Source organism: Copadichromis virginalis, linkage group LG4 (assembly GCF_057382275.1).
Source record: "Copadichromis virginalis isolate Kocher_CV1m ecotype Utaka linkage group LG4, C_Virginalis_male_GT1.1, whole genome shotgun sequence".
Lineage (NCBI taxonomy): Eukaryota > Metazoa > Chordata > Actinopteri > Cichliformes > Cichlidae > Copadichromis > Copadichromis virginalis.
Window position 1 is genome coordinate 5,634,707 of NC_140621.1, and position 15,544 is coordinate 5,650,250.

At 41.2% G+C, this 15,544-nt stretch overlaps 1 protein-coding gene across 2 annotated transcripts in view; it reads right to left on the reverse strand.

Moving 5' to 3' along the window:
• The window catches only part of hdac5 (histone deacetylase 5), a 64,376-nt gene that overhangs the window by 34,871 nt on the left and 13,961 nt on the right, over positions 1-15,544 (reverse strand). Inside the window, exon 1 of one of the 2 annotated variants that reach the window (XM_085453259.1) lies at positions 6,070-7,666. The exons of the other annotated variant lie outside the window; for it this stretch is intronic. Coding sequence (XP_085309385.1) covers positions 6,070-6,226 — 157 coding nt within the window. The 5' untranslated portion in view covers positions 6,227-7,666. Of the gene's footprint in view, positions 1-6,069; positions 7,667-15,544 lie in introns of those variants that run through there. 2 annotated transcript variants of the gene reach the window in all.

The window sequence follows — 15,544 nt, forward strand, 5'->3', positions numbered from 1 at the left end:
TATTAAATATTGTTACTTTTTTAAAAAAATGAATTTTACATTTTTCCATTTTCTTCTAAGAATTGGCATAATGAAACTAAGATTCTTCAGTATTTACTATTATTTGTCAAATGGCTCATTTTAGATTTTGCAAACCATATAAATATTCTCCATAATAATGAGCATGAAGGAAATAAAAATGATCTACAGCCGCTCAACTATAAATTCAGGATAAAAATCCCCAAGTACTTTATTTTGTTGTTGTTGTTGCTTGGACCGGTGAAATGAACCATTTGTGTCTTATTCAATTCAATTTTATTAATAAGGCGCCAAATCACAAAAACAGCTGCTTTATAATAGAACCTACAATAATACAGAGAAAAGTCAACAATCATATGACCCCCTATTTGCAAGCACCTGGCAACAGTGGGAAGGAAAAACTCTCTTTTAACAGAAAGAAACCTCCAGTAGAATGAGGCTCAGGGAGGGGCGGGGCCATCTGCAGTGACGGGTTAGGGGTGAGCGGAGGAAACGGGATAAAAGACACACTGTGGAAGAGAGCCAGAGATTAATAATAACTAGTTATTAAATGTAGAGGTGTAAAAAAACATGATGAGTGAAAAGAGGTGGCAAACGCTCAGTACATTGGTGAAGCCAACTGCACCCTAACTAAGGAAAGATTCAGGGTCACTTGATCTACCCCTAACTATAAGTTTTATGAAAAAGGATATTATTCTTAGAAGTAGCAATCAAATCTGGGATCTGGAAGCTGAAGGCTCTGTCTCCCATTCTACTTTTGAATATTGTAGGAAACACATATTACCAAATCGCCCTAATATGAGGTCTTTAAGATAAGGTGGGGCCTGATTATTCAAGACCTTGTTCATCAGGAGAAAAAACGTAAATGTGATTCTGGATTTAACAGAGCCAATAAAGAGAGGCCAGTATTCGATAAATCTGCTCTCTCTTTCTAGTCCCTATCAGTACTCTCACTTCAGCATTTTGGACCAACTGAAGGCATTTCACAGAGTTTTTAAGACATTCTAATAATAATGAGTTACACTCGTCCAGCCTAGAAGTAATAAATGCATGAACTAATTTTCCAGCGTAAGTCTGAGACAGCATGGTTCTAATTTTAGAGATATTGTGCAAATGGAAGAAAGCGGTCCTACATATTTGTCTAATATGCGCATGTGCTGGTCAACAATGACTCTGACTGTTATTGGAGGACAAGGTAGTGCAGTCCAGAGTATCTGGTTAAACACCATGTTTCTAAGGTTTTTAGAGCCAAGTACAATATCCTGAGTTTAGAAGAAGAAAATTAGAGGTCACTCAGGTTTTCATGTCTTTAAGGTATTCTTACAGTTTAACTAATTGGTGTGGTCATCTGGCTTAGTAGACAGATAAAGCTGGGTATCATCTATATAGCAATGAAAATGTATGTAAGAATGTATAATGTAAGCAGAGTCCTGCGGAACTAATTAACATTAGTGTGTTTATAAGACTTCCCCCATTTAAATGAGCAAACCAGAGTCTGTTAGATAGATATGATACAAACCACTGCGTTCAGCACCTGTAATACCTACAGCATGTTCTAATCGCTCTAATAGGATATTCTGGTCAACAGTATCGAACGCTGCACTGAGGTCTAGCAGGACAAGCACAGAGATGAGTCCACTGTCAGAGGCCATAAGAAGATCATCTGTAACCTTCACTAAAGCTGTTTCTGTGCTGTGATGAGCTCTGAAACCTGACTGAAACTCTTCAAATAAGCCTCTGCAGATGATCTGTTAGCTGTGTGACAACTACTCTTTCAAGGATTTTAGAGAGGAAAGGAAGGTTGGAGATTGGCCTATAATTTCTACGCAAGCTGGGTCAAGTGATGGCTTTTTAAGTAACAGTTTAATTACTGCCACCTTAAAGGTGTGTGGTACACAGGCCAGTAATAGAGATAGAGACTGATTATATTTAAAACTGAAGCATTAATTAATGGTAGGACTTCATTAAGCACTTTTGTAGGAATGGAATCTAACAGACACGTTGATGATTTGGAGGAAAACAATTACTGAAGTTAACTCAGAAAAATGAATCAGAGAGAAAGAGTCTAAATAAATATCCATACTACTGAAAGTATCTGTAAATAATGATATGTCTGTGAGGTGGTTTTGAATATTTTTTGAATATTGAATATTTTATTTGTGAGGAAATTAATGAAGTCTACTAGTTCAGTTTAAAGGAATGCTTGGCTCAGCGGACCTCTGACTCTTTGTCAGCCTGGCTGCAGCGTTACAGTCCTACAATCTACTAACTGGGAATTTCCCACTAATGCCTCTGACAGGAATACCTCATGTGGCTGCTTTAAAGCAACTGTGATCCGGTCAGTATCCAGACAGAGTCAAAGATGCTTTACTAAGTGTTGGCCAAGATTTGTCACTGCAAATATTTTGGAAATCGCATGATGTATCCCATCAGGGATGTGGAGTTTGAAGTCCAATTTGGATTACTTTACACTCTTTCTCTGGTTCTATCACTCCTATTTCACACTGGTGCTGCTTCTGCTGGGAGGTATTTCTGCAAACCAATATTTTTCTCCTGCTTTCTTTCTCCCCGTCTTGTTCACTCTGCATTGCTAAAAGAAAATAGGCACTATGACGTCAGCCCTGCAAAACACTCTAAAAAAAGCCATGAGACAGAGAGACAGAGCAAGAGAAAGAAAAGGCAGAGGAAGAGGGAGAGTGAGGTAAAAATAGTATAATGGCTGTGTGTACTTTAGACAAATTAGAAGCTTAGAGAGAGGGAGAGGAGTCACATGTGTGGTGTTGCTATAGAGACTGATGGGTGGGTTAAGCATTATGGGATGGCAGACTGTAGGTCATCCACAGTGGATCTTGTCTGTTGTGTTACACTGGGCTGAAAGTACCTGAGAACATCTGGTACAATTAATTGTGCCACAGAATATACGTAGCTTTAAAGATGCACCAAGTTATGTTTTTATATTTCAACTTCAGTGGTCACGTACAATGTAAAGTGAACCAGTAACAGTAACGAAACCTCAAAGAATTATCACCCCATGAAGCAGGCCTCCTCAGCGTTTAACACTGTACATTTCGTCATTGTGTTTTTACACTCTATAGCTTCTGGTTGAGTCTCACGGTTGTGATCTTGCTTGGTCATTTCAGCATCCGACATCAGTTTAGAGTACAAAAAGCTCTCATTGAATGCTTACAGTTAAGCAGATGGAAAAGTTCAGAAAGTATCGGATGAACAAAGCAGAGCACATTTCCTACAACAGGCGGTGGAGACCAAAACAGACAGTGGTGGATTTAATTAAACATGACTGAACAGATGCGTCCACACAGACTAGCACTGATTATAGTTGTGAACGTCAATGAATTTAAGCTACTTACAAAGCCAAAATAACCTTTACTGACACATAGTGGGCAAGGACTAATTTAAACTTTCAACTTTGAGACAAGGGATTGGATCAACTACCAATAGGAGAAAAGGATACGGCTGATGGGTGGTAAATACATTAAAGGGTTATCTATACAACAGGAATAGCAATAGGTGACAGCTGCTGTTACTTACGGTAGAATATCATACAAAGTTCATTATTTTTCACAATCTCATTTATAAAGGTAAACTTTTACTTTGTGGTTACATAAAGTTCCAGCCTACTAGAGCAAGAGAACTGTCGTGCATCTCTTGCGCTAGTAGAATACAAATAACCACAATCAAGGGAAAACTACCGACTTGACAGTTGTTCAGATTACAGTCACTGACGCCTGCAACAACGAGAGTAAGCCACATTAGGTCATTGCTGAAAAGGCTGGATACACAGGATTCACAGAGTGCCGTACCAAAGCATGGAAAGTTTAGTGGAAGGGAAAAGTGTGATAGGAAAAGATCCAAAAGGAGCCCGGGTGACTGACGTCTTGAGATGATGGTCAAGAAAAGTTGATTCTAAACTTAGGATGGACTGAGGCTGTTGCCAGTGCATCGAGAACCACCGTGCACAGACGTCTTCAGGAAAAGATGCTACATCTGTCACTTCCCTACGATTAACCCACTACTGAACCAAAGACTTGAGAAATGTCTTACCTGTTCATCAGTGGCCCAAAGTCTTTTCAGATGAAAGTAAATGTTGCATTGCATTTAGAAATCAAGGCTCAAGAACTTAAAGGAAGATATCCCAGTGTTTTAAGTGCAGTGTGAAGGATCCAGTCTCCTCGAGATGTTGATATCTTTATCTAGGTATTAGCACTTGCCCACAGTGCAAAATGAAACTGGCCAACGAACTCACCTGACCTGAACCTTACAGAGAATCTCTGGAGTACTGTCTAGATGAAAATGACAAACTCCCAAAATCCAGAAAAGCCAAAGGCCACTATCAAAGAAACCTCAATAACAGCCTTGCAATGCCACAACTACGATGCACTGACGCAGTAATCCACAGTAAAGGAGTAACGGAGTAGAGTCATGGGTGTACAGACAAACATTTCTTTGAACATTTTGGCCATTTGTGTGTTGTAATATATCTCTTCTAATAATAAGAGAGGCTGGCTTTGATTATAAGCTATAATCAAAATTCAAACAAAAGAAGACTCGATATATTTCAGGTACAAGTGAAAGTTCTTTTGTTAAGTTCTTTTTCGTGACATTCTCTTTTTTTGAGAAGCTTAAGATGTGCACATAGTTCACCAGTTATAATGATATAAACAAACAGGCGGTTATCAGGTGTGTTGATCCAGGAGTTGTTTTCATTTTGCAATCTAAGAGGAAATTCATTACTTCATTTAAAGGAATTTTGGGCCACTACACATGTAAATCTAACAAATCTTGAGCTACTTGATTAACAGCGTCTTCAATCTCTGCAAGTCTTTTATTCTGAACACACACACACACATGCACGGAGCCAACATTGTAACTGCAGCCAAAAGAAGATTAGAGTCAATATACATCCTCTTTGTTCCAGCCTGCTGTCATCAAGCTACATTTCAACATTGCTTTACCTCATTTTGGCACCATTGTTTGGCCAGTTCTACTCTACCTAAAGCTCAGAAAATCCATTTTATCACCCATGTTTCCTACTAGTGTACATTTGTGTTTGGCATTATAGGAGTAGCCAAAAATAAATAATTAAAACACTGTCAATTTCCTAAAGATGCCCAAAGGATTCCCAAAGCTAACTTAGTCTACAGAATGAGACGGAATGACAGAAAGTGTGTCCAGACAGAGACAGCTAAAAAGAAACCATCTACATAAACTACAAAAATACTCAGACCTTTTACAAGAGATCAAGAGAGACTGGTCGGGGCTTTCTGCCCTTCTTCTCTAAGAAATGTGAAGAAGAGCGAGAACTGCTTTTTTGCTTTAAGAGTGAAATATTCTTCTTACAAAGAAGACTGAATCTCATCTCTCTTTGACCTTCTGTCAGGCTCGTCAACTTGCACTTTATTTCTAAAAATCTGATTCATTTTTCTTTTTGTTTTAACATAAAATGTGGAGCTTTCTCTTTCAATGTCAAACGAGAGACTTTTACACATATTTCGATTTTTTTTTAAAGAGTTAAAAGTTCCAATTGTGAGAAAATGTCTGTTTAACTGTACTGCAGGGATAAACTATGGAACCAGGATATTTTCTGAGGTTGGGTATCTTTTGCGTTGTAACACTGACGCCTAGCACTGGAAACCTGCACACAGTTATTCCACTTAAATCTATGATTTCTAAACACATCCATCAATATTTATCCTCAATGTGTTTGCTGGAGAAGACGATACAGACAAGATGTGGGAAGTCACGTTGAATCTAAAAATACGTGTATGAGGTATCTGTGGAGTGCACAGTTTGACGCAAACTGTGGACACCGAGCACTTAGTGTACTCAGGTACCACCGTCTCCTCAGCGAGCTGCGAGTGCTGCTGCTCCAGCTGACAAACTTCAACACAAATACCACACAGGCGTTACTTATGAGAGAAAACATCAAATTATTCATCAGTTTTAATCAAACTCCAGCACACCGCAGCACCCCCACTCCCTCCCTCCCACCTTCCCTCTCCCCCCACCCCTACTTTCCCATAGATGACTCACCAGCAGTGGGCATGGCAGCGCTGGAGCCCCTGTTGCCGCTCAGGAGCTCCAGAGGCTGATGGTGGCTGTCTGTGCTGCTGGAGGAAAAACAGGACTCAGTCTCATAGATGGTCTGCAACATGGCGCACAATCCTGACACGGTGGGATGCAACAGCATGCCAAGGCGAGAGCCGGCGCTTTATTTTATTAAACCAGTCACTTCTTCATCCGAGACGCAGGCATGCCGTAGACCCATACAGTTAAACTGAAAACTTCAAAACTAACTTCTGCAGGGAACGGCCGCAAATTACAAGAAAAGAAAATAATCGAACAGCTCTGTGCTTCTCTTGTGTAATCCAGTCTCCATCGGACTCCTGGAGCTTCTGCCGTCTCTGACTGCTCAGCTCGAGTTGTGATGACGAGCGGGCGACACTTTGAGCAAACTCCTCCTTTCTAATATCGTCGTCTCGGCTGCAGCCCACAGAAAGCCTCCCCTCCGCTGGGTTTTGCAGATCAATCAAAATGTCAACAGCCAAAGGAGACCACCTGAAAAGTGTCTGTGTGGTCTTTTGGTTTATTTCTCTGTACCTACATCACCATGCAGAAACACAGTGCTGGCTCCAGTGCTGTTGGGGTGTGTTGCAGATGGAAGGAACAGAAAGTTTGTTTCTTCCATTCAGCTGCGAGGGAAAATCCAGTCACCCACAGGCTGTGAGAGCGAGGAGCGACGACGAGAGGAGCTGCTGCAGCCTCGTCAACACAATAAAAATACAGACAGAGGAGCAGCCCAATTCCCCAGCTCTGTGTGCATCAAAGAATCCTCACGCTGTTCTCCTCCTGGCTGACGAGAGGGAGGAGGAAGAGAAGGAAGAGGAGGAGAGCAAGGAGGAGGTGGAGGAGGAGGAGAGGCGAGGACGTAAATAGCTTTGGGAGAGCGCTCCCCGAGGTTCCATGTTTCCAAAATTAGAACGAAGCACTGAGAGAATGACAGACAGAGAAGGAAATGGAAGAACGCTGGGACGGCGAGTTTGGAGTCCTCACTGAGAAACTGAGCAGCAGGAGAGGAGATGGCACGCTGTCCTCTTATCATAAGACAGAGGATAGTGGAGCTCCACACAGCGACCACAAACAGCTGCTGGTCAGACGGCTAATATTCACTGACTGAGAGTCACTGATGAGTGTGTGTGTGTGAGAGAGACGCTCACTGAGCTACTGAATGAACGTCGACAGAGAGACAGGAGACGGAGGGAGGAGGGTGACCGAGAGAGAGAGAGGCTGAAAGTAGATCACTGGGTGGAAAGGAAGTTAGACGGATACAGAGAAAAGTCAACAACAGCTCATTTTACTTCATAGAAAGGAGAGGGAGCAAGGACACGAGAAGAAGAGAAGAGAAGAGAAGAGAAGAGAAGAGAAGAGAAGAGAAGAGAAGAGAAGAGAAGAGAAGCATTTACAAACACAGGCGATTGGGGTGGGGGAACAGTGCTGAAAATAGCCTGCTAGGGTAGAGGAGGAGCTAGAGATAAAAATAGACAGAGAGAGGGGAGAGAAGGAGAGAAGGAGAGAAGGAGGGAGCAGTAAGCCTGCAGCTCTGGGGTGGGGATGGGAGGGTGGCGCTGGGTGCTTTCATGTTTCTGTGCTGTGCTTGCCAAATACTGTATGTCAATCAAAGAGTGTGGGCGGGCACTGTGGACCTCTTCTTGCTCTGCTAGCTCCACGACCCCCCTTTTTTTGGGTGCACAAATTGTGGCCGTGCAGGTGTTTATGTTAGCTAGCAGCGGGCACTGGGGGATGGCACAGTCAGTGTAAGATCGCAGTGTGATATCAGCTCCAAGCATCCACAGTGCCAAGAGGATAAAGCCTGCTCATCTGCTGAATGGTCATTTAGTGCCACCGGCTGGCCGATATGTCCACCTGACCAATAAAATATGTCAACATTCAGCCAAAGGATTGGCCAACATTCATGGCTCCCAGAGGAGGAATCCTGACAACTGTTCCATTTAGTACCACCATCAGGTTGGTGCTGCGAATGGTTCTGCAGCTTTAAGCTGTACTTGCTGTTAAATTGCATTAACAATATTGTTAATCACTGTTTTTGTGAGGCTTCATTCACTTAACCCATAAACAGGTTTTTATTGAAAAGAAACGTTGAAGCCTTAAAGACACTTGTTTGAATTAGCTACAACTTCCACCATCAGGGGGCAGTGTTTTACTAGTTTAAGATGTTATTATTTGATGGCTGCTTAACTTTTTTTTATTCGCTACCACCATTTCTTTAAGAGCATCTGCCGCTTGCCAGGCTGCCAATACGTCTGTGGTCTTAAGGACTTGCTGGGTTAAACAAAGAGTACACCGCCTCACTTGCACCATCTTGTGGTTAAAAGCTGGTAGTTAAAGTACAGCCAGATCTAGTTAGGCTTTCGTTAAAATCTCTTAAACACAATACAAAGACGCTTTTGGACACAAACTCACAACAGTTTCTTCACATTTTGTTGAAAAAATGTAATTTTCAAAAAGGAATTTAAATTAAGTATAACTACAAGACTGTGCATAAGTCTTAAGTCACCTCTGATTTCTTCCCATTTTGCTTCCAGTGAGCCAGACTTTTGTTTTCTTATATTCTGATCCTGAGCAGTCGTTCTCCGTGCTTCAAAAAAAATTTTCTATTCTTTCGGACATTTTTCAGTCACCTCACTTCCAATAGAAAACTGTCACAGAGAATCCTGCAAAGGCTTCTTTGTAACCAGAAGCTACACGCCTCACTTTGCTGTCAGCGTGGATATTATTCATTGAAACTGTTCTTTATAGAATTTGTTTGTTCCATTCAGTATTCAGTCATAACAGAAGCTAGAGATTAAGAATAGGTTTTGGTCCTCATAACGAAATATAATGGGATGTCTCAGCTGCTGGCAAATGCAGAGTGCAAGGATTAGAAAAAGCAAAAGAGGAGAACAAACTGAGCTCTGTGTAATCAGTGATTTTACATTTAACAGACAAACAAATCCAGCAGACCAGCTCAGGACTCGTCTAATTCATGTATTTGTCTGCTTTTCATCTCTGCATTGACCACTGTCGCTGCTGTTTCCTTTCCAGAAATGTTTCTTTGAATCATTTTATCATCACTTCTATCCCACCTCCTCCTCATCACCTTCATCTCCCTCATCATCCTCACCTCCTGTGTAAACAGCTCCCTGTGTCCTCCAGCAGATCTAAGGCTGCCTCAGTATGACTCACAAGTAAAGACTATATACACAGCAAAGGGAGAAAATGTAAATACAGAAAGTTAACTTGAAGTGTCCTGTCTTGTTGAAACTGAATGGGCTGCTGTGTTGCTGCTCTGTTATCCAACACTATGATTATTTATTAAAGACGTGCTGTTAGCTTAAAATCAGCCTTTCGTGTGTTTATAGTAGCAGATGAAACTGTCCAGGCAACATGTCTGACATCTCAGTGGTCTAACATACCAAACACATCTACTAAAGGTGAGTGTGTGTGTGTGTGTGTGTGTGTGTGTGTGTGTGTGTGTGTGTGTGTGTGTGTGTGTGTGTGTGTGTGTGTGTGTGTGTGTGTACTGCAGCAGCTTGGCGGATGACTCATCTCTGCGTTTCTATTTGAGGCGCATCAACCCCTGGAGTCACACTGCTGTCTGTGCGTGCTCGTGTGCGCGTGTATCTACTACATCTGTATCCATGACAACCAAATTACAGCCAGTCAGTCACCCCGTCACTCGTCCCAAGACAAAGCTGTCAAAAAAGCTGTGAGAAGGACGCACAGGTACCTACTACTCACACATATACAAACATGAACGGAGTTAACCAAAGCGATCCAGCACATGGAGCAAAGCAGGAGCTGCCGTTACATTCACCGTGAATGAAAAATGTCTCCCTCACCTGACTAACTCCATCAGTAGCAAATATCAAGCATTTTTTTTAAATCATGAGGACTGTCGGCAACTCGATTTAAAGACTCCAACCTGGTCCACTCAGATTTCTGACATAAGCCATGTGTCCCAACATTTAGTGCCCTTAAACATACACCTACCAGTGATGATGTAAAACGAAGATGACTCACAAGTGTTCAAAAACGTATTGCTTTCGTTAAAGCACACGTCTGCAACGACACCCAGAGACTTGTAATATATTAATATATGCTTTTCTTTCCCAGCATGCTAGCAGCTTGACATAGGAATAGCAATGATGCTCAGTTCTCCACGTGTGCCTTTAGTCCAAACAATCATAGTCTATGGTGCAGAGGATGAATTCTATCACGTGTGCTGATCCCCTCACCTTTCCTCTCGCACCACCATGACACTGGCATTTTTGTTGCCATTCAAATGATATGCATTAATAAATCCTTCTGCATGCTCTGGTGTCATTGTCAAGGCCGAATTTTCATTTTTGTTTATAGTTGAGATGAGCAATGAATGAAAAATGACATAAGTGTGTGTGAATAAAATAATCAATCAATAACTGTAAACTGTTCAGTTAATCAAGGTTTTGATTTGAGGTCTTACACTGAAGTTACACTCCACTAGCTAAGCAAATTAAACAAGCACATTTCAAGAAAACTACTTTTCATCCTTTCAAAGACCCCAAACCACTCTCACACGATTGCACATGCTCAATTTAGCATGTTTTGCCCAATGTAATGATTTAAATGCTGTGGTCGCCTTTAGATTTGCAGGTTGCTCCGGTGACCGTACCATCAGATCCTCATTCAGTTTTGATTTCTTTCATTTTCATCTATAATGTCCAGAACTAAGATGTAAAGAAATAAATATCAGCTCTGAGTTAACAAATAGCATCGTTAGCACAAAGCTATTACAATACAACTTATAATCATCTGTCCACGGATTAGTCCCATACTTTGCCCAGTATAACAGCAGCATCATAACTCAAACATAACTGTTTATATTATGCTAACATAGCTGTGTCGCTAGCGGTCACGTAGCACATCATTATATACCAGCTAGCCAAACTTCAGTAACCCTACAAACGTCACTGCTATTTAGTTTTCTGTCTTCATTTATGTTGGAAGTGATAACAGAGCTGTACGTTTGAATTTGTTTCCAAAACCCCGCAGTCAGGACATGCTATATTGTATTTAGATAGAAGCTAGCAAGCTAACTTCCTGCTAACTTCTAGCGGAGACGGCGAGCAGTAGTGTATTTTGTGAGAAGCTTGGATAAATAATCTGGGGCTTGGCCATTTAGTGCTCTGTATGTTAAAACAATAATTTTAAAACGAATTCTAAAATCTATTGGGAGCCAATGTAAAGAACATAAAATAGGAGTGATGTGAGCTCGCTTGCTAGAGCGAGTTAGTAGTCTGGCTGCTGCGTTTTGTATAGCTTGGAGGCGAGAACGAGATGATTTATCCAAGCTGGTAAACAGGGAATTACAATAATCTAAACGCGATGACACAAATGCATGGACAATTTTTTCCAGTTCAGCAATTTAGAAATATTCCTTAAATGAAAGAAACAGGAACGAGACAGAGATTTTACGTGTGAGTCAAGGCCCAAAGAAGAGTCAAATATTACTCCAAGATTTCGAATATTTGGCTTAGCAGAAGAACAGAAAGGGGCAAGAACCTGACTGATTTTAGAATATAGATCAGGAGGAGCTATGATCATGGTCTCTGTCTTGTTCATGTTTAAAACAAGGTAATTGTTAGAAAGCCAGTCAGAAACCTGAGTTAAGCACTGGACTAGGGTGGACAGCCTATCCAGCTGATGAGGCTTAAAGGACATATACAGCTGAATGTCATCTGCATAGAAATGATAAGACAGGTCACTAAAAGACTGAATAATGCCAGCTAAAGGAAGCATATAAAAAGAAAATAATAATGGACCCAAAACTGAACCCTGTGCAACCCCGCAAGTTAGGGCAGCAGTGTTAGAGGAGAACCTATCAGTCCTAACAGAAAAAGTTCTGTCTGATAAGTAGGAAGAAAACCAGTCTAAGGCAGTGCCAGATACACCAGCCAGAACCTTCAGCCTGTTGAGTAAGATTTTGTGGTCGATGGTGTCAAAGGCTGCACTAAGATCAAGAAAAATGATCACGGAACAATTTCCTGCGTCAGATGCCATTAGTAGATCATTATAGACCCTTAAGAGAACGGACTCCGTAGAGTTCTGCTTTTGAAAGCCAGACTGAAAAGGGTCAAAAATCTGCAATCGGCATAGTAAGGACCTGAACTGATTTTCTACAATCTTTTCTAGTAATTTACTTATAAATGGCAATCTTGAAATAGGACGATAACTACTAGGGGAGGTAGGATCTAGATTCTGTTTTTTTAACAGAGGGGTTACCTCAGCATGTTTAAAATAGGACGGAACACAGCCTTGCCTCAGTGAGTTGTTGATGATGGATAGTAATGTGGGACCAATGCTGGTGAGAGTCCCAGACAGGACAGAGGGAGGTAATATATTTAAGGAGCATGATGAGGATTTCATTTTACCTATTACTACAATTAAGTCATTGAGTGTGATTGGAGAAAAAGAAGTAAATGACCCTGGACACTGTTGTGTAGAACAATTCCTTGGGATCCTCACAGTTCAAAAGCTGTTTTTTACGAGTTATGGTCTTGGATTTAGATGCAGTTTTTCAACAGGTGCACCAAAGCAGATTTGACAGGGTTTTGCCACAGAATAAGATAAGATAAGATAAGATAAGATAAGATAAGATAAGATAAGATAAGATAAGATAAGATAAGATAAGATAAGATAGAACTTTATTAATCCCTCGGGTGGGTCCTCTGGGAAATTCGATTTCCACAAAAGCACAGCACCGACAGAAGTTACAGTTACAGAATGTTATATATATATATATATATATATATACACACATACACACACATATATAAATACAGAGACAAATATAAATAAAATATACAAAGGGGATAAATAGAATAAATAGGAATAAAAAATAAAAATACAAGTGAATTGCACATTTCAAGTATTGAGTCTATTGCACTGTTGACTATTTACAAAAAGTATTGCACAAGGTATTGTACAGTGAGGTGCAGAGGCACTACAGCTTAGTTGTTCCCCCCTCCTTTGTCCTCCTGTTTCCCCTCCCTCTCCCCTCCAGAGAGGAGTTAAACAGTCTGATGGCGTGTGGGACAAAGGAGTTTTTAAGTCTGTTGGTTCTTGTCTTGGGGAGAAGCAACCTGTCACTGAACAGACTCTTCTGGTTGTTTATGGCCGTGTGCAGAGGATACCCAGCATTGTTCATAATGTCCATCAGTTTCTTTAATGTCCTTTTCTCTGCCACTGTCACCAGAGTGTCCAGCTTCATGCCGACCACAGAGCCAGCCTTCCTGATCAGTTTCTCCAGCCTGCATGAGTCCTTCTTTGCTGTGCTGCAGCACACCACAGCATAGAAAAGTACTCCAGCAACCACCGACTGGTAAAACATCCCCAGGAGCTTCCTGCAGATGTTAAAAGACCTCAGCCTCCTGAGGAAGTACAGTCGGCTTTGGGCTTTTTTATACAGGTGCTCTGTGTTGCATGACCAGTCCAGTTTATTGTCCACCCACAGCCCGAGGTACTTGTACTTGTTGACCACCTCCACCTCCTCCCCCTCTATCTGAACCGGCAGTGGACCTTCTCTGGACCTCCCGAAGTCCACAACCAGTTCCTTAGTCTTTGAGGTGTTGAGTTGCAGGTGGTTTGTGTGACTCCATGCGACAAAGTTCCTCACCAGACTTCTGTACTCCTCTTCTTGATCATCCCAGATACACCCCATGATGGCCGTGTCATCTGCAAACTTCTGAATATGGCATAATTCAGAGTTGTAGCAGAAGTCAGAGGTGTACAGGGTGGAGAGAAGAGGGGACAGCACAGTTCCCTGTGGTGCTCCTGTGCTGCTGACCACTGTGTCAGACGTGATGTCCTTCAGCCTGACGTACTGTGGTCTGTCGGTGAGGTAGTCGGAGATCCAAGCCACCAGGCAGGGGTCCACCTCCATCCTGTTCAGTTTTTCCTGAAGCATACAGGGCCGGATGGTATTAAAGGCACTGGAAAAGTCAAGAAACAGGATCCTGACCGTGCCTTTTCCCCCATCCAGGTGTGAGTGGGCTCTGTGTAGGAGGTACAGGATGGCATCCGACACCCGTATGCAAACTGTAGTGGGTCCTGGGCATGTTGTACCTGTGGTCGGAGGAGGTTGAGGAAGAGCTGCTCTAGAGTCTTCATAAGATGTGACGTCAGTGCCACGGGTCGGAATAACAGTATGCCAGTAGTTATTGCAGGCCAGCTAAATACAGCATTCTGATTGGCCCATTAAATTCAAGCTTATTGTTCATTGGTGGTTCAGATCTCGGCAGTTGAAGTCAGATGATGACTTAGAATCATCTTTTCTGACTGAATCTTACAACATTTAGTTGTCTTTAGTGGATTTTCCCATATTTCAGTCATTCAGAGATTTAAATAATATAAGGTTTCATATTCATTCAGATGTTTTCTGACTCTAAATTTTCTTTTGTCTTTACTCAGGTTTTTCTAATTCACATTTTAAACATGTTCACCTACTTTTCAACTTCTGTGTGAACGTCAGCTTTCAACAGTTCTCAACTTTTGTTTTCAGGTGAAAATTTCTGTATTTTTAATCTCATTCAGCATTTTTTACTTAAATTCAGCATTTGCTTCATTTCAGCTCAAAACATTCAGCTATCAGCATTCACACTGCAGTTTCTTCAGAAAATGCATTTTCTAGTTATTTATTGATGTCTTACGTAGCAACACAACCACACGATGCATTTTCATACATGTAACACACGATCATGTAACATGGTCATGTCACATGTAACTCATGTAATCAAAGACTGATACCGATGCTAGCCACCAAATGCACAGACTGAGCTACAAGCTGTGTTTTAACACAGCTGTTAAGGTTCGCTAACACTTACGTATTCACTTTTATTAAATGACAACCAATTAAAATATTTGCATTCAATTTACTAAGAGGAGCATTTTCAGGGAACTTTATAGTAGCAACATTAGCATGTTAGCAAAAGTAGCTTTGAATGGAACTAATTTATATCTTAGGTGATCTCTACCATTGCTTAGTATTCATGCAATGAATGTGACTGATGATTATATGATTTACACTGACCGAGCAGGTTCTATAAGGGGCGAGGTGTCGATTGACTCAGGAGGGTTTGTGCAGCTCAGATAGAAAAAGGCCAACTGTGCAAAATCATTCTTTCTGAATAGTATTTTATGATTCCCTCTAGAAAACTATCAGGTTGACGTGTTTTGATCTGTGTAGATGATAATAATCATCACAATATCTGTGTAACAAAGGCAAAAACCAACATGATGTAACTAGAAAACCAAAATAATGTAATTATACACTGTACTGTGACATGTGCATATTATCACAGTTATACTAAACGAGGATGGGAGCACCCCTCCTAGGTCTGTTTTGCTGGTGTAAACACAGTATTGTTTTGTATGTTCAACACAGACAGTATATTGTTGTGCAGATGGATGA